This window comes from Copadichromis virginalis, linkage group LG18, assembly GCF_057382275.1.
Source record: "Copadichromis virginalis isolate Kocher_CV1m ecotype Utaka linkage group LG18, C_Virginalis_male_GT1.1, whole genome shotgun sequence".
NCBI classification, from domain to species: domain Eukaryota; kingdom Metazoa; phylum Chordata; class Actinopteri; order Cichliformes; family Cichlidae; genus Copadichromis; species Copadichromis virginalis.
Genome location: NC_140635.1, coordinates 1,713,651 through 1,739,936, shown reverse-complemented (window position 1 = coordinate 1,739,936; position 26,286 = coordinate 1,713,651). Strand labels below are relative to the sequence as shown.

The following is a 26,286-nucleotide window of genomic DNA, read 5'->3' as shown; positions in this document are numbered from 1 at the left end:
GTGTAAAGATTATTTATGTATCTGCATGTTTTATATGTAATTCAGTTCATCACAACAACCGTCACCTCGAGGCACTTTGTGTTGCAGGTAAACAGCTTCAGTATTCGATACATGTGTGCTGTTTGTCATCAGGTGACTTTATCACTGCTGTGATTTTACTGACTGACTGAGTTGAGTTTCCATGGTAACGCCAGCTGTTTCAGGCATACCTGAGAAAGTTACCGAGGTTAACGTTTTCTGTTTTGGGTTGTTGTGCAATCAAGTCTCCATTTTCAAGACGTTTTCATGCTGAAAGCAGAGATGGAACATATCTGGGTCCCACTCATGAAGCTGGGTCGGTATCGGGGCACAGCGGGGCGATCTCAGCTTTCTTCCACGTGCTCTGCAGGCCACAGCTGCAGTTAGATGATGTGTACTGTTTGGGGGATCATTCTCAGCTGTGTGCTGGGCCAGATTTGGTCCTCAGGCTGTGAGGTTGACACATGAATCCTAAACCTAACAGGTCAAAGTAAATAAATATATGTGCTGCTGAGAGGTCGAGGCACAAGGCAATGTGATGAACATTTACTGCAGCAGGTTTCAGCAAATAAAAACATGCCTTTATCGTGTCGTCATCATCTGCTATCATTTTCCTGTCGTTTCACGTTGGAGCTGAATGTCAAACGGGTTTAAAGTGTCTGATATGCCAGTAAAAAGAAATCTGTATGTGTACGCTGAATAAAAAGACTTTAAAAAAGACGTTTCCAGTGTTTGGTCACTCACATTTATTTAACTTCAAAGAGTCGAGCTGTGGCATAAAAATAAAAGGGTGGCGTCTTTGTTTAGGTTCAAGCATGAAGCTCACATTCAAGGACAAACTGATGAATGTCACCATTTTTCATCAGGATCAAAGTGAAAATGTTGCATCTACATGTCGACTCTGAGTTTTCCAGATAACTTACAAACTACATAATTATGAAACATCAAAAGTGATGGAATCGTGCAAAAAACCAAAGCTTTCTGTTGACATAATGTTCGGTTGTGATGCAGGTTTGAGTCTGAACCCTCAAAAATAGTTTTCAGAGTTAAAATTAGAGGTAAAGATTGAACATCTATTTAGCTCTTTAGGCAGAGGTTAAACAGCAGCTGCGAGGAATGAGGGTAATATTCTTATATTATCCATAGATGTCATTCACACCCAGAGTGTCTCTCCTTCATGTTGCTCTGTCTGCTGATGATTACTGTGTTTTCATCTGTAGGAAACTTCTTTCAGTTTGAAATCATAACCGGCTGCGGGGCTTTTCCACTTCTGGTGTCGCAGAAAAATGAAGAACTTCAGTTTGTGTACAGTATTGTTTACCCAGACTCTAACCTGACAACGACAACATCTGCAGCTGACTTCAGGTTTTTATTTATGATTTTTTTATTAAATATATTTTGTTATGCGTATTACTAAAATGCTTCGCCTGGTTTGATATAACATTATCACACATTTATATATATTTTTAATTATTGGTTAATTATTAACAGCAGCCCCCCCCCCTCCTCCACCTCAGCGGCCCTGTGTGGGTCAGACAGGAACAATATGGCGCCGGGAGGAACGTTAGCATCGGGACCAGTCGTTGTCTGAGAGACTGGTGATCCGGCAGGATGAACCTCTGCGCCCAGTACCTCCGGTAAGTTCACCGCGGAGCGCTCTGTCCGTCGCTCGGTGGCCCAGGAGCGGTCAGAACCGGACGTTTTGACCCGACAGGAGGCTTGTTTGGCTCAGCTTTTAGTATGTCAGGAGCTAGCTGCTCCAGGGACCACCCCCTTAGCTAATGTTAGCTGTTAGCTTCATACATCAACAAACAATCGGCGCCTCTGCATGTCGCCGCCTCACGCTCCTTTAGTCTGAGATGTGGATTATTTATTTAAATCACATTCAGCTGCGCACAGGTGTGATGTTTGGTGTGCTAATTTAAGGCCAGATGAGCGTTTACCCGCCATACGTTTCCCACTGTGTTGTTGCTAGCTTTAGCCCGCTAGCTAGCTTCCACCTGCGTATGTCATGTTAGCATTTCCTTTCTGAGGTTGTCACATATGAACTCTGGGCATCTATTCACACACCCGCCTCCTTCAGCTTTACTTCATCAGCATGTTTAAGTGTTTGTGCCGATGGTTTACGTGCACAGGTGTTAATAAACAGCGCGTGGTCGTTAATCAGCGGGCGGGTTTGTAACGAAAATCTATTTGTATTGCTAAGTTTTTGTATCCAGGAAGTAGGCTGAGCCCGATATCTGTTCCGTGCCGTGCTGACGACGTTTAATCTGAGCTGTTAGTGCTTTAATGAAGCGATAACGGGCGGAGCAGCCTCCGTAGTATCTGTGGATCGTCAGTAATAAGGAAGTGCTGTATGAGGCTTTGTTATGACTGGAGACAGGTGCTGTCAGGTTGTCATGCTCTGTGTGTGTTTGTGTGTGTTCGCGCCTCTAACCTCCTGTTCTCTGTTTACATCCGAGCAGACAGGCAGAGGCCCTGAAAGCTGACATGACAGGTAAGTCCCCACCGCTGCTTACTCACACACCTGTTCATCCTTCACCTGCTCATCTCTGGAGGCCTGCAGTTCAGGCAGGTTCAGCAGTCTGAGGATAACTTTTCTTAATGTGGCTTCATTGAACCTGAGATCATCAGTTAGGTTGAGAGGTGGTTAAAAGCTTGATAAGTCAGCCTGGGTCAGTCCTTCATCGTTCAGACAAACGAGTCAGAGCATTTGACCAATCAGAAACATGGAGAGATCTGCTGGGAGCAGAGCGATGGAAAGGGAAAACGAAACTATGAGATGCACATACGATATTAAACACATTTCACTCTGAAGGCATCAGAATGAGCATATGTGTGAAAGGAAACCTCTGTAGGATTGTAAGTTTTGTGGACTTGGCTTTTAAGATGTTAATAAAGTTTAGTTTATTTGAAGCCAGGAAAGAGAACCTGCAAAAGTGTCGACTGTGCAAGTTAACAGACATGAAGACACGGGAGGATCGGATTACAGCTGCTCCACAAAGTGAATGTTTAGATGTGTGTGAGACAGGTTTATTGTTTCCTTTGCAGTGCTGGTTGTGTTTAATGCTCTGAGAGGAAAATGAAACAGAATTCAAACATAGACTCAGTCTGCTTACAAATCTGATACGAGGTAATAAAGTGTAAATGGTTCCCCGTTTATAGCCAGTTTTTTTTTTTTTTTAATAATAAATGTCAACAAGCTTCTTCTGAGAATTTGAACTTTAGACTTCCTTAAAGTTTCCGCTCCTCCTCCTGTTTGCACACTGAGCTCTGAGGAATGGTAAAGTTGTTTTCATGGATCTGAATGGTCAGTATGCAAGGATTTTAAACCACTTGGTTTCTTATCTCAGACATGATCTACTCCAGAGCAGGTCAGGTCTGCAGCATAAGTTGCCATGGTGATGTATCCTGGTAAGATGTGAACCTCCTTCATAACAAAACTCAGGGTTAAACCTGCAGGTACCTCAGTAAGCTCCAAACCCGCCTCGCAATACAGGCATCAGGTCAGACACCCACTGGGTAACTCGTGTGTTTAAAAGGCATTAAGTGTAGTAAGAATAATAATGTTGATGATACATTTTATTTATAGATGCTTTTTAAGACACTCAGTGTGCATAAACAGCTGGAAGGCAACACAATTAAAAGGTCATTTATGCAGAAGTCTTGATGTGAATCTTTGTTTTAGAAGGTGAGTTATGAAGGTATTTAGACCGTACACTGTGAAAAGAGAAGATGTAACAAGCTGAAACTTCAGCCTTCAGCTTTTCTCTCAGTAATTTGTGCTCTCTCCAGTTATGTCAAGTCTTTGTTATTTATTTGTTTTTCTTGGCATTTGTGTGGGCTAATAAATAAATAAATAGAAGTTTTCTTAAATCATCTTTGAAAAATACTAAAAGTTGGAAAGCAGAATTAAAAAAGTTGGTAAATTCCTGTTACAGCAGAAACCTCCAGAAACTACAAAAATTGTTGCTTATTCAGGTTTTTTTTATTGAACTATATATATATATTTTTATATCTGACATTAACTTTGAAAGCGTCCCGCTGTGGTGTGTAGCTTGCTGAGACGAGCGGCTCTGCACTTTCTTTTTGTCATCAATGAAATGGAAAAATGCAAATTGGATGAAAATTGTTGGTTAAAGTGCTGCTGATGTGTGTGAGGCACCTGCTTTAAAACCAAGGTGAAGGGAAGCAGACGGACTTCCAGCAGTTTTGACTCACCGGCCTGTATCGAGCGGGTCGACGTGGACGCTGACAGATAGCCCTTCGTCACTTCTTTCCTTTCACTTCTCTGTAAACGACGACGCCAGGGTTTATTTAATTCACACTTATTTAGTTTACTTTAGATGAACGATAGTTAAAACTCAAAGATTGATTCAAAGTGATGATTTCTGTTTAAGAGACTTATGTGCATCACAAAGCTGTGAGGTATGTAAGCTGAAACAGAGACGCGAGCTTTAAATGAAAGCGTGAGCGCAGGCGAACGTTTCTTTGAAGAGCCTCAGGGAGAACAAACCCTGCTGGTTCCTTATTTTGCTGATGTGATGAAATGTTTCAGTTCTTTGGACCAGCTCAGCTGATGGTGTGACTGAGCTCCTGTCGCTCTGCAGTTATTATTACGCGGAGCCTGCACACACATTGGGAATCTGCTGTTATTGGGGGGACTTGGAGGTCTGGGGCTCACTTGCAGGCTTCATGCTAAAAAGAACTAAATCAGTGTTTTAGCAACGTAAAGCTGTAGCTCAGCTAAATATTACGAGTTAGAGAAAACTGACAAATACAGATGCAGCTCCTGGTTAATAAGCATTTGATCCACAAGTAAAACAGAAAAATGTCTAGAATGTGCTGTTTTTTGGCACCAGGTGATTTCTAGTTTGTGGTTCAGTCAGGGTTGAGCAGGCTTTGGTTGCCGGCAGGTACACGGTCCGTGTGGTCAGGACATTATCCGACAAAACCAGTCAACCAATTAGTATTCTCCCTTCATAGCACAGGTCATCACAGCCGGGCTTGAAGCTGGCTTTTTGAATGATTGCACATAACTACGCCTCTGTAGCTTCAGTTCCCTCTGTGTGTAACCACAGAGCTACACAAACACAAATCCGACATTAGCTTTCAGAGAGTCATCTGTAATTGTAAAAAACGATCATCAGAAGGAAGGAGGAGAAGGTCTTGGCTCAGACACCAGGAAAATCATCTGTTACCAGACCACAGCTGTAATCAACACAGACGACGTGTTACTTCCAGTTTGGTTGAAGCTGAAGTCGTTGTTTGGTCTTACAGCAGACCAGTGAATCCATTAGACCTGCTGCCTCAGCCTGATTTTAAAGCAGAGCAGCGGCTTCTCACGATGACTGGAAACCTTCCAGTTTGTCTAGCTGAGCTGCCTCCAGTGAGCCCGAGCTCGGTTATGATGGTTCATTTGCATGTTTTTATCTGGAGGCATGTCGGTATCTCTTTGTTGTCAGTCGGCGCAGGAACACGGAGATGCTGGACGCCATCACGGTTGGAGTTTATTAACATTTCAGACTCTTGGATTGATGCTGTTTTTGTCATAAAGGCTTCAAACTGTGTGTCTGCTGTCATCAAGGTGACTTTTGCCAGAATTTAGTATAAACAATTAGCTCTTGGGTGCAGATAATGTAAATAGTCATTAATACTCATCTCTGTTACACTTTAGATCAGATTGGTTGTGTTGTGTTTTCTACTCCACCAATCATATACATCCATGTACACGTCCTCCACCGGGCAGCTACAGGGAGGGGCGTGTCCAACAGAGATGCATATGTCATGCATGACAAAAATTAAACAGAAGAATTCAAATAAATAAAAATGTGAAGAAGAAAAACAATGAAGAATCAGGCAGACGTTCACTGTGTGTAAATCAGGTGACATATGATGCTTTGCTCTCCTGCAGGTGCATAAAATCCCAAAAACGTGACGCTGTCAAATTCTAAAGTGAGAAAACTTTAAATGAGCTCATTTTGAATTTGAGGGCAGCAGCAGGTGTAATTAAAGTTGGGACAGGGCCATGTTTCCACTGCGTAGCATCCCTCTGCTTTTAACTACAGTCTATAAACGGCTGGAAACCGAGGAGAGCAGCTGCTGGATGTTTGGGAAAGGAATGTTGTCCCATTGTTGCCTCATAGAGGATCTGAACTGCTCCACACATCTTCTTTGTTGTATTTTTGGATTCTTGGCTTCCAGTTGGTCACAGTCTTTCCAAAGTGGTTTGTCCCGATTGGACCGTTTGGTGGGATGGTTCTGGTCCCAAGGCCATATGTTTGACAGCTCGCCCTCTCGTGCTTGTAGCATCTCCTTTGTGTGGTCACGTACAAAAGCACGTGCTGCTAGTTGTTGTTTCTGAGATGTTATCGACTAACCGGGCTGCGGCCCCAACCGCAGCACGGCTCCCCCGTCTGCCCGTGACAGGAAGTTTAAAGTTGCACAAATGTCATCAGCACTCGCAAGAAGGTTCTGCTCGGTTTCGAAAATAAGCTCCTGTGTCTCAGAGACAGTGTATCAAGTATTTATAGGGACTTTCAGCTGCTCCCTTGTCACAGGGGCTCTCCCAGGGGGTAGCTTGTGTTTGATTTGGCAGTGTGAGGTCGCATGCCCTTCCTGACCCAACGTAAAGTGGATTCGTGTCTCTGACTGGAATCAAACCAGCACCCCTTTCTCCCCAAGCAAACGTATAAACCACCACATTTGAACTGAAGCAGTTTCCTGTGTTTTCACTGTTAAAGTCTCAGATTAGTCTTTTACATTTCCATCAGAACCACTTTGCTTTGGTGCTGTCCTTAAACCGTGTGTGTGTGTGTGTGTGTGTGTGTGTGTGTAGATTCAAAGCTGGGGGCAGCAGAGGTGTGGACGTCCCGGCAGGCCCTGCAGGACCTTTACCAGAAGATGCTGGTGACAGACCTGGAGTATGCTCTGGACAAGAAGGTGGAGCAGGACCTGTAAGCCGCCCCTCCTCCGCTCTGCATCACACAACATAATTTTCTCCAACAATTTCAGTTCAATTAATTTAGACCAGTGTTGCTGTAACTGCAGAGAAAAAGGACACGAGTGAAGGGAAATAACGAGCAATAATCTACAGGTATCAGTAAAAAAACTACAAGAAAGTCTTTCTAGAATAACCTGGTTCAAAAAGTGTGAACGGGAGTCGCTCACTATTAGTGTTTCGTAGCAGGCAGGTTCAGAGTCGCTGGTGGAGCTGATGGAGCTGATGGAGACCAAATCAGCTGCAGTGCTCAGTTTCTAACATCCTTTAACATTAATGCAACATTTGGTGGCTAAATGGTGATAATAAATGTGTGACTGAAGACAAACTGAGCTCAGCTTTTGGACCGCATGGTGTCACCATGGTTACAGCATGATGACAGAGGAGGTCCGACATCCATGAATCTGCAGAGTCCACTTTGTTCCCTCTGTGTTGATGTATTCAGCGCGCAGTCAGTGTGTGAAGCTTTGACTCATGTATCGCAGCTACAGGTCACGTCTCCGCCTGCAGCTGTGGGTGGATCATCAGTCGTAATAATGGACAGATGTGTCGATTGTGTTTCGTGCTAAACTGTCATTTCCTGGCCCCAGTTCAGCTCCACCAATAAAACACATCGTCACAGCTTCCAGACACACACAGATGTCTGATATATGAGAACCTGGAGACTGTTTTTAATATTTGGGGTCTGTGAAGTAAGTTGTTGAAAGCCTGTCGCTCCTTGTTGGTTACTGCAGAAATTCTCACGAAGTCAAAAGTTTGTCGGAATATTTAGAATTTTTGATGTGTTGACACCAAAGATCAGTTTCACATAAAAAGGCAGTAATATAGCCCTCGACTCAGTTTGTGGGCTTTTCCATCAGGCAGAAGGAGCTGGTACTTTTTAGGATGTATTTGTTCGAAGCGCTGTGAGCTGATCCGAAAATGTGACGTCAACCGACTACGTGCTGCTGATTGGCCAGTCAGGATCCCTTTACCAATCATCTGGGTCCTGATGTGGGTTTCTCTCTGCCTGCAGGTGGAATCATGCTTTCAAGAACCAGATCACCACGCTTCAGAGCCAGGCCAAGAACCGAGCCAACCCCAACCGCAGCGAGGTCCAGGCCAACCTGTCGCTGTTTCTGGAAGCTGCCAGTGGCTTCTACACACAGGTAGGCTCACCTTGTGTTTGTGAAGTTATGAAAAAATGTCCAGTTTTGCTCTAAAGAAATAATCCCTGCAGTCATTTCTAAGCTGGTCTAGGCTCCGCCTCTGGGAGGATTTTTGTTTGGAGTAATCCTGCTAACACACAGACAAAGTGAATGGAGTTAAAGCCCCACATCACCACCGATAGAAACCATTCAAACGACGTCTCACTGTGTCTGCCGTGTTCCAGTTACTGCAGGAGCTGTGCACCGTGTTCAACGTGGACCTGCCCTGCCACGTGAAGTCGTCTCAGCTCGGCATCATCAGCAATAAGCAGAGCAACACCAGCGCCATCGTCACCCCTCAGCCCAGCTCCTGCTCCTACATCTGCCAGCACTGCCTCGTCCATCTCGGAGACATCGGTGAGAAAAGCTTCCCGTTCGTGAGCGGCGAACGGGAAGCTCATTTGAAAAACCAGCCCTGATGTTGGTTTTTCAGAGCTTATTTTCTTTGTCTTTGTCTTTCAGCTCGATATCGTAACCAGACCAGCCAGGCCGAGTCCTACTACCGGCACGCAGCTCAGCTGGTTCCATCTAACGGTGAGTCCCCGCACGTTTTCTTTAACTGGCTTTTAGATTTAGCTGTTTTTGGAAATCTGTCCCTTTATCAGCTGAGCTCTAAACACATTCAAACACTGAGTCGTTTCATCTGAATGTCATACGCGCGTAATTCTTGCAGCTTTCAAGTACTGAGAAAGAAATGTGGTTGAATTATGCTGGGGTTGCTATAGTTACCACTCTGCCTCTTGTAAATAGTGTCACATGTGAGGGACAGCTGATGTTAAAGATGAATTACTGACATTTAAAAGCTCTGCTGTAAAACACTGATACTGAATAATATAATCTAAAGAAATGATATGTGTGTTCTGGTGTTTGGTATTCATAATGACGAGAAGCAGCCATGTTTGTAGTTCTTCCCTGCTCATGTGCTGCCTCTCCGTGTCTCCTGCAGGTCAGCCCTACAACCAGCTGGCCATCCTGGCCTCCTCTAAAGGAGACCACCTCACCACCATCTTCTATTACTGCCGCAGCATTGCAGTCAAGTTCCCCTTCCCAGCAGCCTCCACCAACCTGCAGAAGGCGCTGTCCAAGGCTCTGGAGAGGTACTAGCTCACAGCACAAACACTATTTCACCCGCTGTAGAGTCAAAGGAAATGATCTAAGATTTCATCTGAAAAGGGAAAACCAAACTCTTTAAACTGTCTCGAAGTGTGACGATGTCTCATTTCCGCTCTGTTAAATCCTCCTTCTGTGGTCCTGCAGTCGCGATGAAGTGAAAACCAAGTGGAGCGTGTCCGATTTCATCAAGGCCTTCATCAAGTTTCACGGTCACGTCTACTTGAGTAAGAGTCTGGACAAGCTGGACGGCCTGAGAGAGAAACTGGAGGAGCAGTTTCAGGTACAACTAAACGCTGTTTGATGCACCGCGACGTGCAAATCTGTGCGAGTCCGTTTGTATGACACGGGTGTTGCTGTGTGTTTGCGTGTGCAGAGGCTGATCCTGCAGAAAGCCTTCAGCTCTCAGCAGCTCGTCCACATCACCGTCATTAACCTGTTTGAGCTGCACCACCTCAGAGACCTGACGGCTGACGGCAGCGAGCAGAGCTACAGCAGCGAGCAGCAGATCAGCTGGTTCCAGCTCCTCGGCCTTTTCAGTAAGAACCGAAAACTGTTAATGGCCGATTACATGGATGGAGTCGTGGACGGCTCCTGCTTTGTTTGAATGATACTCATGTCAGATTTATATGGTGGCTTTTACGTTTATTAGAAGTACAGCGACTCATACGTGTAACCTGCAACAACTCAAAACTGTCTCCTCAGTGTCCTTCCTGGGCGTCATGTGCAGCCGCGTGCTGCTCAACAAGAACCGCGGGGAGGAGATCATGGGCGAGTGCCCGCTGCCGGCCATCAAGGTGTCGCTGGACTGGCTCAAACTGAGGCCCAGCGTCTTCCACGAGGCCGCTCTTGTTAAACGGCAGTAGTAAGTCCTGCCCACTTTCTCTCTCTTAATCAGCAGAGTTTTGTACTGAAGCTGTAACTCTGCATCCTCTTCCTCTCTCTCAGCGTTTGGCCCTGGCTCGTGTCCATTCTCAACAGTTTCCAGCCCAAAGAGGACGACCTGTCCTGCTCCTCAGGTGGGACATTGCTCCTAATTTCCTGGAAACTACTTTGTAACTTTAGGTTACGTTTTGATTCTTACACACAGCAGACGAGCTCAGACTGTTCTGTTATTCCTGTTCACACCGACCGCTGTAAAATACGCAAACGTCGCCTTAGTAAGTGACAGATCACTGAGAAAGCAGGAAAACTGCTGCTAGCGTGCTTTCATCTCACTACAGTTTCATTCTCCAGGTTAAAGTTGACAATAAAACAAAAGGCTGTGTTCACAGAATAAATCCTCTTATAATGACTCCATGACTGCTACTCTGTACGTTTCTTGGAGTAATTATTTTGAATCTGGAATCTTTCCTCAAATTTTAGGGAAGTATTAGGAAACATCAAAGATCCACAAGCCGCTTTACAGCATCCTCCAGATGTGCTGCTTCCAGACGGCATCACCTTCAGCCATCAAAACCAGCAAACGGGCGCCATCATGGGACGGCGTCCTGTTCTAAATCTTTAGTCGGTGTGCATTAGCAGAATGCTGGCGTTTTATGGGCGAATGGGGGGGAAAAAAAAAAAAAAGTCCTTTGCTTGTGAACAGTGAGCTAGTTCACAGGCGCCCCCTGTTGTGCATCTGCTGCATTTTCAGCCAGTTTTGATACAAAGAGGTTCACAGGAAGTGAAGTCCCTTCGGTCACTGTTAGCACTGCAGCAGTTTAACCTGCGACCCTCACAGTTTAAATCCTGTCTGAATAAACCAAAACATTTGTTTTTTAACTTTTAATCGAACTCGTTGGTTAATTTTTTTACAAAGTTCATTCTTGATTCTAGGATGTTTGTTTTCTCCACAGTCACACCCCTGCCTGAGGAGTTTGAGCTGCAGGGTTTCTTGGCTCTCCGTCCTGCTCTGAGGTGACGACTCGCCTCCCTCTCTTGGTGATTGTTTAAAGTGTTTGGTCAGCGCAGATGTTCTGATGTGTGTTTGTGTTTCAGGTGTCTGGACTTCACCAAAGGACATCAGGGCATCCTGGTGGACCGGGACGGCCTGCCGGTGCATGCCCGACACCAGCGACTCATCAGCCTGGGCAAATGGGTGGCTGACAGCCAGCCGGGGTGAGTGTTACTCCGCTCTGTGACGTCGTGCTGTGTACGGACTGGTGTGTCATGGCTGTTTCCCCTTTGCAGACTGATCCAGTGCAGAGTGAGCGAGGATGGCCTCCTCATCTTCATGACTGACATTCCAGAAGAGGCCATTGAGGAGCCGCAGGAAAAGGAGGTACCCGTGCTGCAGGAGTCGTTGAATGGCGAGCAGACGGCCAACGACGGCGGGAATTCCGGCCTGAAGTCCGTGCTTTCGGTGGGGAAGACTCAGAGCTCGTGGCCCGACAGCAGCGACCGTCCAGTGGTCACCTTCAAAGAGAACATCAAACCCAGAGAGCAGAGCCGTGACCCCACAAGGAACCACCATCAGAAAGATGGTGGCAAGGAGCGCCGAGACTTCTCCAAAGGCAACGGAGCTGGTGGGAAAACAGAGCTGAAGAGGGACGGTAAGAGGAAGAGCGAGCTGAAGAAGAGCGTCCATGAGAAAACGGCCGATGCTGGAAAACAGGTAGAGACGCTGAAATATTTTCACTGATGAAGCTGCAGGTTTGAGCCGGCGTGATGATGCGTTTCCTTTCGCTCAGGTGAAGGCACAGACAGAGCTGAGGAAGACTCCGGTGTCTGAGGCTAAGAAGACTCCTGTCACTCAGACTCAAACCACCTGCTCATCCCAGTTCATCCCAATCCATCATCCAGGAGCCTTCCCGCCTCTGCCCAGCAGACCCGGTACGTTTGGACCTTTTTCTTTAAATTTAAACTTTAAATTTGAACTGGTCCCAGAGGCACCATTAGGGCGATTTTTGCATGTTCAATGGTGGGAAAGACCAGAGCTTCTGTCTAAAACGTGCACAGCCACATGCAGAATCTGCAGACTTCACACAGAGGGGCTCAGCCTGGGTTTGAACCACTGAGCTCGTCCAAACTTTTTTTGTTGTTGAACTTCAGACCAAACTGGGTCTGCTGACCTCATCTTAAACGAATATGCCTCTCCGTGAGCTTCATCTCTGTTGTCTCTGTGGCTCCAAACTCTGATCCCGATCGCTTCCTCTGCAGGTTTCCCTCCCTCAGCCTATGTGATCCCTTCTCCCGTGGCCTTCCCTGGACTCCAGGTGAATCCGGGCTTCACCTTCTCCACCGGTGTGTCCGTCCCAGGGCCTTTCCTCCAGCAGCCTGTCCACACCCAGGCGGGCACCCAGGTCCAAGCTGGGAAGCAGTCTCACATTCCCTACAGTCAGCAGAGGCCCTCGGGCCCGGGGCCCGGTCAGGGGCCGGGATCCTCGGGACACGGCCCGTCCCAGGCTCAGCAGGGCCAGACTCAGACTCCCTCCCAGCAGGCCTTGCAGCAGTCAGTCCAGCTGACGATGAGTCAGCAGCAGTCACCCACCAAACCAGTCCAGCAGGTTGGGATGGGAAAGAGTCCACCTCACCACCCAGGACTGCAGCAGGTCAGGTCACATGACTGTCACTACCTTCATACAGTCATCAGCTGAAAGAGCGATTAACTCGGCTCCTAAACTGATTCCTGTTTGAAAGACTCGCGGCTGAAACACTTCTTTTTCCATTTTTTTTAGTGAAATGTGATGTTTATGCTCAGAGTGCCTCTTTCCTGCTCACAGCTTTTATAGTGAGCATCGCTAATGAACTTGAGCACAACCAGCGTGCCTCGTTTCTCCTCTGTCTCTGTGCTGACCCCTCCCAGGCTCTCACACTGAGGCAGCTCATTGTTTACCTCAGCGTGTTTTACTCTCTTTACATCCATTAAATGTAACTTGGTTTCAGGTCTCAAAATATCAAAAACATGGAAATCTGAGTGTGAGCGCCTCAGATTTGAACTGTCCACTGATGTTTCCTTCTCGTTGTGTTCCCGCCCTGAGCAGTACATGCAGGTCCAGGAGCAGTCGAGTCACATGTGGAACCAGGCCCAGGCGGCCCTGCAGAAGGTGTCTCCCATGCAGATGCCCATCAAGCAGCCGCAGCAGCAGAAGCAGCAGCAGCAGGCCTTCTACATGGCAGCTCAGGATCCTCTGAAGATGTACGAGCACCAGCTGCAGTCGTCGGCTCAGGTCTCCAGCATGGACAAGAAGATGAAGTACCCCGACGTGAAGTTACAGGACTTCTACTGGGACTCGTCTTACAGGATCGGGGACAGCCTGGCTGTGCTGGCCGACAGAATGAAGAGGCCATCGCCGGGGGGTATCTGCTCAGAGCAGGATGGGCCCCGGGGACCCCCGTTTGAGGTGAGCTGCTGTCAGCAGACGCAGAGGGAGGAGTTTGTTTTGCTGCTTTTTGCTTTTTCTGCTTCTTTTTCTTTATTTTCCTGCTTTTTTTTTTTTTTTCTTTCTTTCTTTTAACTTTGGTTTTTTATTTATTTATTTTTTAGATGAACTAAAATCTAAATCTAAACTTGGGTGTAACTGTTGTTGCAGTAATCGTTTCTCCTGATTCAGGCTGTTAAAATTTGCCAAAAGTCACGTTTGTACTATTTAAATATTATTTATATATCGCACATAATATTTAAGTATCGCATTAATTCCTCAAGAAGGAAAAGAGAGGCGAGATTACTTGTGTCGGTGTGTTTCAATAAAACATGCCTTCTCCATAGCTACACATTACAAAGTAAATGGAGAAATTTGATTGGCTTATATGTACATCTAGGGCTGGGCCATATTATACCGTTCACGGTAATACTGGTACAACGCTAGGCAACGATAAGAAAATGACATATCGAGATAGAATATGGGTAAAACGCGCATGCGCAGTGCCGAAAAAGCACGGAGAACGCACGGTAACGGAGAATGTGAACGGGGAAAGTAGATTGTTGAGTGAAACGGATGAGCCAGGATTGTTTTGTAAAAATGGTGCAACTTAACTGGTTTGGTGTTTGTCCGTCAGATACACAACAAAGCACTTTTTTTCTTTGTACAACATGCAAGCGGCCGTCGTTATTGCCGTATTTGTTGGACCAAGGTGCTTGTAAATCTGGGAGTAATCTGGGTCCTAAACTCCATCCTTTAAAGTCCCGAAGTCAAACGAACATCACTGAGAGTTTAAAATTGTCTAAATTCTTTCATCTTTAATAAAACAATCAGCATTGCTGCTTTACCAGGTGTAACTATGAAGTTTAACTTCCAGGCATCCATGAAAACAAAATGTATTACATTTAACGGAGTTAGAAGTTAGCAGGAAGCTAGCGGAAGTTAGCTCGCTAGTTTCGCTAGTTACCTAAGCATGATATAGCATGTTCTGACTGAGAGATTTCTGAAAACATTCAAACGTACAGCTCTGCTATCACTTCCAACATAAATGAAGACAGGAAACTAAACAGCAGTGACGTTTGTAGGGTTACTGAAGTTGGGCTAGCTGGTATATAATGATGTGCTACGTGATCGCTAGCGACACAGCTATGTTAGCATAACATAAACAGTGAAGCTGGAGGACGAACACTAACACTTTTCCACTTATAAAAGTTAACGTGAAGGTTCCTCATGGTTAGAGACAAATGCAATCGCATGGCAGGATGCTGTAAACGGACCAAACTTCAGTCAGGAGAACAACTGAGCTAATCCATCCACAATACGAGGTTAGTCATTAATATACTGCAACAACATGGGAATAGAGCCGCTGTGATAGAATACAGCATTAATGAATCAATGGTACAGAAGTGGAGGAAGCAAGAAGAATGAGTTTAATAAAGTTTGATTTATCTGACTGCTTTGTTTCGCTTAATGTGCCTTATAATCCCGTGCACCTTATGGTCCGAAAAATACATACTGCACACTGCAGTTTAATGTTGCAAAGCACCTCTTTTTAACTTCAGTGGATATTATACATGGTTATGCTCAGGATATGTCAGCCCATTTCTACTGGAAATGCCTTTTGGTTAAACTTTCAGCAAGGAATTTGCATTTGCACTGTTAAATGTTTATAAAGCCTTAATGCACATAAAAACAGCTGCTTGTTTAAGTAAAAGGAATGGATGGTTTTTTTTGCACTAGTAAAGTTGTGGAGTTGCATTTTGTCTCGCAGACATTATATCGTTATATCGTTATCACAAATTTTCAAATATATATCGTGATATATATTTTTGGCCATATCGCCCTGCCCTATGTACATCAGTCATTTTCCAGGTAATCTGGGTTTAAAGGAGATTAAATTAGATTTTTAAAGAATTTCCTGCCAGTATAAAAATGTTTTTAGAAAAGTTTAATGGACCCACACTTCTTCTTTTCCTCTGCCTCTCACAGAAGGTTGATGAATTTGAAGCTCACTCTATACTGATATCAGAAACTCTGTGGTAGTTTTCCGCATGTGTAAAGAAACCTGGTCATGAGCAGACGCTCGGACTTGTTTAGTGATGATTTTTCTTTTTTCTCTGTCAGCTTGCAAGCTTTGGTAGCCTTCAGCGTAACTTCCCTTTTCTCCACCTCGGTCTTACTGGCTTGCCTTCTTTCGTTTTCTGTTCTTTACATTTCCCCCTCTCATTTTCTTTCTTCTTTCTGTTCTTCCTCTTCTTGCTTCATCTCTCACTAGGACAACAAGAGCTCGCCTCTTCTACCTCCTGACCTGTTAAAAACTCTAGCAGATTTTGAGGAGGAGGAGGAGCTCGTCTTTACTAAGCCTCCTGATTTCTTCCAGGCCTTGGCTGGCCCTCTTAGCACTGCTCCTGGACCAAATATATTTGTATGTAGCCCTGTCTTCCTCACCCAGCACTCTTCCCCATCCTTAAACCCTGACTTCCCTGCATCTAGTCTGAAGCCACCCTCTGCTCACCAGAGCTGCTCACATTTCCAGATGTTAGAGTTATTGTCACAATCTGCAGAATCCTCACATTTAGAGGGACAAAGGAGTTCATCCCAGCATGCAAGCATCATCCTTTGATAGACCTTACCTGATATGAATTTGGCTGATCTCCCAGCAGAGGTCACCCTCTCAGGTGTATCTAGACACCTTCCAGCTCAGCTGCTATGTTTAGATCGCTCCCAGGAAGTCGTGTTTTAATCACAGACTCACCCTCTTCTTGCTTATAAAAGCTTCAACTAAAAAAAACTACAGCCGAACTGTTTTTAGCCGCAAAGTCCAGCCGTGTTCATCCTTTGACTTTTATGGGGTTGTGCACCTTGAAGTCGTCTTCCACGGTGCCAGTTTTTACTTGTAGTTTAATGTCAGAGCTATCTGAGGGAACCAAGGGTCAAACTGACGCCTGCGGCTCAGAGTGCAGGGTTAACTCCGCCCTTCTCAAAATGAAAATCAAGTTTAAGGATGGTGTTGTCGGAGCTGTAGCGCTCCTCACTGAAGCTCAGATACACCAGGACAGAACTTCCTCCCAAAGCCGTAAAACTCATCCAAGCTGAAAACTGCTCTGAGGTGCACGACGGTGATCTACAACGAGAGATCAGCCAAGTTTATGTTGGGCTTGGACTTTAGAGGTCAAACTGAAACATGCCTCATAGTCTCATTGATTTACTTCTAAGATGTTCAATGTTTTGAAGCACAGCTTGAATTTATTAATTGAAAGTATTCTCAGTCTTTGTTACGCTGGCCTGGCCTTGTTTGTGACAGAAGTAGAGAGCTAACAGTGGAGGGGATTTTTCTGGGATGAGGCGGCTTCAGTAATCGCATGCTGTATGTTTTCAAACTTTAAGAGAAACACGGGGAAACAGCTGGAGACTGAAATATTATGGATCCTTTTTTCGGAAACAAATCAATTGAAACTGATTTGGGTTTCCAAATGTGAGGCTTGAGTTAGGAGAGCTGTGTTTAAGATTTGAGTGATTGATTACCGACGCATTTAAATTCCTGCAATGACTTTCAAGGATCCAGTTTGGAAACCTCAGAAACCACCAGCTGCACATCACAAAGATTTACTTGATGTGTGATGCAGCTGCTTCACAATAAAACTCCTCCCCGGGGCTTTTACTGTGGAACAGCTTCATGACTCACTCCTGCACTGATCTGAGGTCAGTCATCATCTTCTCTCTCTCCAGCTGCCAAACCAGACCCGAGTGGACAGCGGCCCCGAGGTCATCAGCCAGTCGTCCTCTCTGCTGCCCATACCCGGCTTCCCCATGCAGGTCAGAGCCTTGGCCTCGGTCCTGCTGACCTCTCCAGCTCTACTTAATGCAAACACACACCATCACACATTCTTGTGAGACTCGATATTTGCGCAGAGTTTAGTTTTTAAGACCATCAGCCTGAGAAGAATGATGATGTTGACTGCGTGACTTTGCTTTAGTGAATAGGATGGATTAATAGTCAAATGAAATAAGTGAGAGTGGCAGGTACGACCACAGTGAGGAACAAACACAAAGAGTTTGCAGGCAATAAATGACAGCATCGGTTCACGGATGGTAAATGTGAACATTTGAATACTCGTGGTTTGCTCAGCTTGTTAGCAATAGATGATGTCACTGAAGTCTTCCTTCATAATAATGATAAATACGAGGCTGACGGCAGCTTGTGTTTGTGTGCAGGAGTACAACCAGAACAGCATCTTCAGTCAGGCCTACGGTAAAAACCTGCCGCCCAGCTCCAAGCCCGACGCTCCCATGGTGCACCAGGAGACGTCCCTCTACACGCTGTTTGAGGGCACCCCGTGGTCCCCTTCTCTCCCCGCCAGCTCAGGTACGTCACAGAGATGTGATTAATATTCATTCGTGCTGGGCGGAACGTGCGGCTAATGGAAACTGTGCTCTGATTGGCAGATCACTCTACGCCAGCCAGCCAGTCTCCTCACTCGTCCAATCCCAGCAGCCTGCCGTCTTCCCCTCCAACCCACAACCACGGAGCCATGCCTTTCTCCAACTTTGGGCCCATCGGGACTCCGGACAACCGGGACCGCAGGGGAATGGACTGCTGGAAGGCCAGCAAGAGTGGTGAGCCTGGAAAATGCTCTTGCTAACGGAGCCGTTTGATGTCTGTGATCCTTTAGATTTTGACCATGTTTGGTTCAGTTTAACTTTTTCAAAACAAAAGTCTACGGTTTAACATTTTTATCAGAGGAGCAGCTGATCAAGAAGCGAACACTGTGGGCCAATAAACAGCCAGTAAAGGTCACGTGACAGAAGGGCCTCACGTGTGCTCGTTGTGTTTCAGGAGCAGTCGGCGGATTCGGTCTGGACTACCTGCCAACCACGGCCTCCTCTGCATCAGACAGCAGCTGGCACCAGGCTGGATCGACGGGCAGCTCCTGGACCAATCAGGACTCTCCAATGGAGGAGTCGTCCTCCACCGTGCTGCTTGACAGCCTCAAGGTAACACCAGGCCCACAAGTTCAGACGCCTGAGAAGAAATGAGTCGTGTTTATCGTCTGACTCGCTGATGTTTTCTCCCTTGTGCGACCTCTGCTGGATTTAGCCTCACGCTAACCCTCTGCCTTCCCCCACAGTCCATCTGGTCGAGCTCCATGATGCAGCCGGGCCCTTCGGCGCTGGAGCAGCTCCTCCTGCAGCAGAAGCAGAAGCAGCAGCGAGGTCACGGCGCCATGAACCCGCCTCACTGAACGGCAGCGCGAGGCGGCGCTTTGTGTCCGGACGTCAACAAACCACCACCAGGAGAAACGGAGGGGAAAAAAACCACAGATGTTTGACGAAAACAAGCTCCAACTCAAATTAAACCGGCGAGAAACGGTGGAGGCTGGGGAGGCAACACGACCCCCCGACGAGGCTGAATCACCACCCCCACCCCCCTCGGCTGTCAAGGAGCGGTGACGCCCCTCCTGGATCGGAGGGCGCGGGATCTCTTCGACCGCGGTGCCACGCACCACGCCACCGCCGGGTTTCATTCAACCGGTGGAAATCTGAACATTGAGGAACCACCCCCCCTTCACATCACTGCCCCCCCGTTATGGACAGACGCCACATCTCCACGAACTCGTCATCTGGAAGAACTTCTTCTTCTTTCTTTGGAAAAAGATAAAAAAAAAATTAAAACGGAAAAAAGAACGACCTCCTGGACGTCTGCTCGGTCCCGATGGAGAGCCGGTTTTTAGCATCTCCGCCGCCGCTGTAGACTGAAGCGGGGCCGTTCGAGAGCCAGAATGATGTGGTTGTCGGGTTTGGGGGGAGGCCAGGTGATGCACGGGGGGGTCAAAACAAGACTGGACTTTCTGATCTCCATTCATTTTCATTACTGAGGAGGGAGGAAGGAAGAAAGGAAGGAAGGAAAGTTTTCAGCTATATAAATATATACGTGAATATATATTGCCATAGTTGGACTTGTGTCTTAGCCGTGAGAATCAGGACTGGACGTTGTGAAGCCGGGTGTAACGCCTCCCGGGCTGAGCGCCCGCTTGTGTCGGTGCCCGACGACGGGGTGGCTTCACGATGAACATCGCAGGAAAGACTGAGGAAAGATCATAAACACCCTGTCGACCGTAGGGATAGTGTCACTGTTAGCTTCAAGAGATTGCAGTTATTAACAAAAAAACACAAAAAATAGAAAATGTACTTTGTGATTTGTTCGTAGCCGTTTTAGCTTTGCGCCCTCCGGGTGATACAGGTATGTCTATTAGCTTCCTGCTTGGATATTTTCGGGGTTCTCTTCCTCTCTGACCTCTTCTTCCTGTTATTTCTTTACGTAATGAAGAAAAAATGGAAATATGTAACCCTGCTTGCTTACCTGCATTTACTGTTTGTTTTTGTTGCCGTTCTTCTTCACTGGTTTTATGCAGCTCGCCCAGAACGTTTTCTATTATCCTTTCTTGGAGAAGCACGACTGCAGCTCGAGGCTGTGCAGCAAATTTGTTTTTTTATTATTATTATGGAACGGAGCGTCTGGAGACCCTGTAGCTCTGCTTTTATTGAACCTGTGAGTGAAGCCCCGCCCCCTTCAGTGTAAAGCCACCCTAACCAGACTCAAAAGCTACCAAGAAATAACAGCTAAAAAAGTGTATTTGATTACTGGTTAATCTGCAGGTTCCAGTAGGCCAAAAATATTTCCCGGTTTGCTGTAAAATACAGAAATATTTAGTTTAATGACATAAAAGTAAAAACATGCAGAAGGTGGTGAGGAGGTGAGGACACGCTGAGTAACTCGCTCAGCACAGGCAGAGTGAAATATGAAGCAATTAAGAAATTATTTTAATGAAGAATCTATTTTCTTTATTTAATCAGTGAATCATTTGTGACGACTAAAAATTCCTTCAGTGTTTCGTTTCCTGCTGCTTCTAACCAATCCTGTAAGAGCGGCTCAGCTTCCTGTGACTGACAGAAAAAGGGCGGCGCTCTCATGGTCCTTCGCCGTTGCTGCTCTCCTTTCGTTCTTTAAGGGTTTAAAGATTCATTTGATTTTTTTCTAACAAACCTGCAACGTCGTTCAGAAAAAATGTAAAACGTCTAACTCGCTGATGAACGGACTTCTTGTTGCTTTCGCTTCATTTGAAAGAAGAAGGTTCACCTGCAGCCCAGTTTGATCTCACGCCAGTAAAACCAGAGCAGATATCTTTTTAAAATAGTTTTCGCTTCAGTGGAAAGAAGTACTGAAACCTTGCGAAAGCAAATCTTTGAATAATTGAGAGCAGATCACGAGCAGCTCTGCAGGGAAACAAAGTCTGCTTTAAACACTTTAGCTCCAAACACCAACGTCAGTATTTCACTTGTCTATTAATCAGCAGTGCAGTTTATTGAAAACATGTAATTATTAAGGTCTTTACTGCAGGTTTCACTTTTCAGAGGAGTGCGGGGGGGCGGGTCGGACCTGTGGAAAAGAAAAACCATCACAGAGTCCGCGTGAAACTTTGGATCTGCAGTCTGTGTGCTTTGTTTCATAACCTAAGGATTTAGCCCCAAATAGGTTTCACCGTTTTGTTTAGTTTATCCAAAAAGTCACGAGGTTCCAAACTGACGGGGAAAACAGGATAGCTCATTAACTGTCCTCTGAAACATCGTTCAGGCCGCCAGTGACCAGGTTTCAGGGCTGCGCGTAAACGTGAAAATGTTCTTTCAAATGAAGTCTCGTACGCCACCTTTGACGTCACGGTTTTCTGTGCTCGGACGACGGGAATGTTTATGTGTGAGCAGCAGGATCCTAAACAGATTTACCGTTGCCATGACACCAAACAGTTTCTCCTCATGAATACTGAAACGTTTTTCTGTCCTGTGACCTCTGAGCTACAGTGAAGTTGAACCATTGAGCTCAAGCTGCCCTCAAGAATCGGCTGGCCTGTGTTTGCTTCGACTTTGTGATCACGTTGTGGGAAAACTCAGGATCTGATGTAAACGCATCACGTTAGGAGCTGAACAAAGTTCACGGCTCAGTTTTTATCAGCCACTAACAATAAAGTGTTCAGTGTGGTATCATCAGCACACTTGTGTTTCTATATTTGCCGTTTAAAAAGATAAATACTAATTTCCAAACTGAGGCACTGAACTCAAACCCTTCCCCCGGCCCGGGTAATGATGACCTGCTGGATGTTATTCGCTTCGTTACTGTGGCTCGCCCTTCATTAAATGACGCAGGCAGAGGTTAGACTGCAGGTGTCTTGTTTTTATATTTTTGCCGTCGTATTTAACCGCTTTAAAACAACAAGCCAAACTCGATCCTCGTCCATCTTTAAGTAGATTTTTAGGTCTAAACGAGTTCCCGGGAAGGTTCATGCGGTGGGAACGGCTGATGCTGGATCTGGGGGCATCTGTGGCGTCACGCTGTCATTATTTTAGAGCGACAGCTGGCTAATCAGGATGCCAGGCTTGAGCAGGATTTGACAGTTTGAACCGACAGGAAACAGTTTTCCATGTTTAGAAAATAAAGTTCTGAGGAGGAAGAAATGAAAGCCTGTTTTTATTTTCCTGGTGGGGCATTTTACGAAAGCGGACTTCAGAGAGACGTGTCTGTTCTCTGTGTGATTGTGCTTTTCATGTTGCATTTACAAAGTGTATTTGAACAATAATAAAGATAAAATATTCCTGAACGTGAGGGCGAATTCGACCAGAAGTGTCAAGGAGAAGATCCTCTTTGTTTTCGTGTCAGAAGCTCACCACGTAGATCTCTGCTGACTCTCATATGAGTTACTTGATGTACTTGGATCGTCGATGACATTCCACTCGGAGATGTTTGGGAGGCTTCAGGGCGGCGGGTCCTCGTCGGTTTGTGCTCTGACAGCAGATTTGTAGTCACGTTTGAGATCTGAGCTTTACTTTAAGGCTTTTTGTGTTTCTGTCTCTCTGTAGACTTTCAGAAAAGATTGAATCAGACTTTAAATAAAAACCAACTATGTTCTCCTTTAATGCTGGGTCCAGTTTTCTGTGTGTTGACCACCAACCTTTAAATCAGGCCGTTAGCGTCGTTTCAGTCCAGAATCGGTTCAGGAGCTGGGTGTGGAGACGGGGTCAACTCTCGTGTTCAAATTTGACAGATTTAAACATTTTATCTCTAAAAGAAATGTCGCATGAGCATCAAGACGTCTAAAGAATGTCTGTTTAAATTGATCTGAGCTTCCATGTCTTTGTCCACAAAGAGGACTTCAACACACAAAATGTTTTAGTCTACATACAATTTTGTGTGTTTTTATCCAACATTCGTACAATCTTGGTGTTCCTAGTCAAAGATGACCGGTCATTACAAATGAATGGAGCAGACACCAGTTGGTGTAAATGAGTTCAGGTACATCCCCGTTTCTCAGATGGACATAGCAACACACATCGTTTGGGTTTCCTGGCAACCACCATAGGAACATTTGGCAATAGAGCCTCTTTTGCTTGGGAACAACTGTGTTGGTCGTTCTCACAGACAGCTGTGACAGATGTTTTTGAGGCCTTGCTCACAGATCACTGTGTGGCAGCACCGTGGCTGGTCGAGTGAGTGGTGAGGAGGCGAGAGGCCAGGAAATACAAAGTGAGGAAGTGTTAGAAGCTGAAAATGGCACGAAATATCATCCAGACCAAGAAATGATGAGGAGAAATTCAGTGAGAAGAGAATGACCACGGTGATGGTGCTGTCACAGAGTGGGAACTTCTCCCCACTTAAAAGTTAAGCTTTCAGCTGAAAGTCTCATCAGAATGACCACAGACAAAAGTATCAAGGATGTGGGACACGTAAAAACCAGCTTGAAGGGAAAGCAGATTTACAGAGACAACTGCAACGAGATAAGCCTGAAAGAAACCAAAGCACATGTGAGTCTTTTGATTTTTGGTGTTGTGCACAGAAAGTCATTCACCAACAGTTTACGGGATACAGAGTAAAGTCGGAGGTAAAGACCAGGCTGTCGACAACAAGGTAAGCTGGCAGTGATCAGAGAGGTTTGGAGCCTATATCAAAAACGTCGCAGTGGACGAGAATCGGGTGGCTTTAGGAGATGCTGCCCCTTCAAACAGTGTAATTATTCATACTCCTGGCAAATTTTGACTTAGTTACTTTTATTCAACCTGCAAGTTTTGTTTTGTTTTTCGTGACACAGGCATCTCCCAAAAGATAAGATGACGTACAAGAGGCATCACTGTGGGAAAAAATATTTCTCAGCTTTTATTTACATTTGAGCAAAAAGTGTCATGTCCAGAATTATTCATACCCTTCTCACTATTCTATAGAAAAGCCTTTATTGGCAATTACAGCAATCAAACGCTTCCTATAATTGCCGACCAGCTTGTCTCCACAGGTGTTTTTGCCCGTTCATCTTTAGCAATGAGCTCCAAATCTTTCAGGCTGGAGCGTCTTGTTGCCATCACCCTGATCTTTAGCTCCCTCCACAGATTCTCAGCTGGATTCAAGTCAGGACTCTGGCTGGGCCACTCCAAAGCATTAATGTTTTTGTCTGCTAACCATTTCTTCACCACGTTTGCTGTGTGTTTTGGGTCAGTGTTGTGCTGTTTCTCTGCAGACTGCCTGATGTTGTTGAGAATCTTCATGTATTGCTCTTTTTTTTCATGGTGCCGTTTACTGTGATTAGGTTCCCTGGTCCATTTTCTGAATAGCACCTCCATAGCATCAGGTTCCCACCACCATGTTTGACAGTGGGGATGGTGTTCTTTGGGATGAAAGCTTCTCCTTTCTTTGTCCAGACGCCTTATCTGAATCGTGTGTCGTATCTGAAGAAGTGGCGTCCTCCTTGATCTGCATCCTTGGAACCCAGCAGTGTGCAGTGTCTGTTGGACTGTCTGCTTCGAGACATTGGCTGTGTCCCAATTCAGCGACCGCACGCTTTGTAGTACGCATTTGTAGACCGATTACGTCACAGCGACGCGACGAAGGGTGTCCCAATTCGAAGTGTACTCCAAATGCGGTCGACAAATGTGCAGTTCATTTCCCCAAATTTGAAGTGTGGGCTGTATCCCAATTCAGGGCCTGCAGCCTTAAAAGACACCATGCTGAGAACTGGCTTTGGACTTTCAAGTACAACATTATACCAACAACTTCAGATGAGACATCCTTACTGGTGTAACATTTTCTCAGCGAATGTTTGCTTTTCCCGTTACATGGTGGTGGTAATACACAGCACTTTTATGTTTTTATTCTGAGTGGTGGGTGTGAAGATATCTTGCCAGTTGCCCGGCAGCTCCCTTCGAAGTGAAGAGGGGATGTTATGCGTCAGGTCCTGGGGGACGCGTTTTGGGGGGAAGGGCTGGGGTATGTTTTCATTTCCTCCTTGGGATGATGAATCCTGCTATGTTTAGAAGGAGAAGGGCTGAATCAAATTCAAAGATCTTTATATAGATGGAAAATTTGCATCATTTAATCAGCTTAAGCAAAAGTTCAATTTACCGCCTTCACATTTTTACCGTTACCTACAAATCAGGCATTTTATGCAATCCAATATGAAGAATTACCAAGATGTTCCACATGAACATTTTTTAATGTGCTCCTGAGCCCTCCTTACTCCAATCGTTTGATTTACACTATTGTACATTTGTTTGATGACAGCATTGAAGTGCAGACTACGAGGATAAGAGACGCTTGGAGGGAGGAATTGGTTATAGAAATATCAGAATCAATGTGGGACAAATGCTTATCAAAGATTCATTCCTGCTCTGTTAACAGCAGACATCAGTTAATACAATTTAAAATTGTCCATCGGCTACATTACTCCAAGGTTCTACACAAAATTTATCCTTCAACTTCCCCATATGTGACAGATGTAAAGTATCAGAGAGCACATTGGCTCACGCTTCCAGGCATTGACCAACTTCTGGTCCAAAATATTTGATTGGTACTCTAAAGCTTACGGGATCTCCATCTCACCCAATCCAGAAATTGCAGTTTTTGGCTGTGCACGTTCCAGATTATGGATACTTGTAGTTTCTAATCTCTCTTTTTTTTTGTCCTTCTCTATTGATTATTATTGTGCTATTTCTTGTCCTATTATCTCAGCACTTGAGCTGTATTTGTTTGTTGATGGGTTTCTATGCTGGAAAAATTAAAATAAAATATTGAAAAAAATTGGCAAAAACATTCAAATGTACCTGTTTTAAGATTTCAGTGTTTTTAAAAAAGATAAAGTGAGCTATCAACAGAACGCAAAACAATTTCATGCTGTCACTTAAAAAGAGATTAACTGACATCAGGCAACACTTTACTATGCAATACCACTTTTCTACCACAAGATGGTGCAGTGACTATTTAACCAGGTAATTCATTAAGAGAAAATCTTGTTCACAGTGTTGGAGAAAAGACAAACCCTCCTGAGTAATGCAGATGAAGCTTTCTGTTCACCTGAAGAGACTGGTATCTTTATTTACTCTTTAGAGGTTTTCACAACACAGCATACACGAAATACAAATGACTGTTGTGGAAGCTGCTAATGTCAGTACGGCTTGAAATATCCATGAAAACTATGTGAGTTCCTCATCTTACGCCCGGGAACATGAAGTAGAACAAAAGAACAGCCAGAAGATGCTGACGACCAAAGATGAATGGCTCTTCAGATCTGATCTGCTGCAGTGAGAGTCTGCTGCG

General features: G+C 45.3%; 1 protein-coding gene across 2 annotated transcripts; it reads left to right on the top strand.

The window, feature by feature from the left end:
- Positions 1–1,281: 1,281 nt before the first annotated feature.
- smg7 (SMG7 nonsense mediated mRNA decay factor) lies at positions 1,282–22,625 on the top strand. 2 transcript variants are annotated; one of them, XM_085440190.1, is made up of 24 exons: positions 1,282–1,383; positions 1,536–1,655; positions 2,484–2,515; positions 6,857–6,974; positions 8,034–8,166; positions 8,391–8,562; positions 8,668–8,739; positions 9,152–9,302; positions 9,463–9,598; positions 9,692–9,854; positions 10,021–10,180; positions 10,264–10,334; positions 11,154–11,214; positions 11,296–11,415; positions 11,488–11,911; positions 11,988–12,129; positions 12,457–12,848; positions 13,281–13,640; positions 15,934–16,083; positions 17,388–17,474; positions 17,874–18,024; positions 18,105–18,275; positions 18,496–18,653; positions 18,788–22,625. In XM_085440190.1, the coding sequence occupies exons 2-24, from the start codon at positions 1,630–1,632 to the stop codon at positions 18,899–18,901; spliced, it is 3,564 nt and encodes a 1,187-aa protein (XP_085296316.1). In that variant the 5' UTR covers positions 1,282–1,383; positions 1,536–1,629; the 3' UTR covers positions 18,902–22,625. The 2 variants fall into 2 exon arrangements, with proteins under 2 accessions (XP_085296316.1, XP_085296317.1); XM_085440191.1 differs by lacking the exon at positions 15,934–16,083 and having other exon boundaries at positions 1,285–1,383.
- Positions 22,626–26,286: the final 3,661 nt, after the last annotated feature.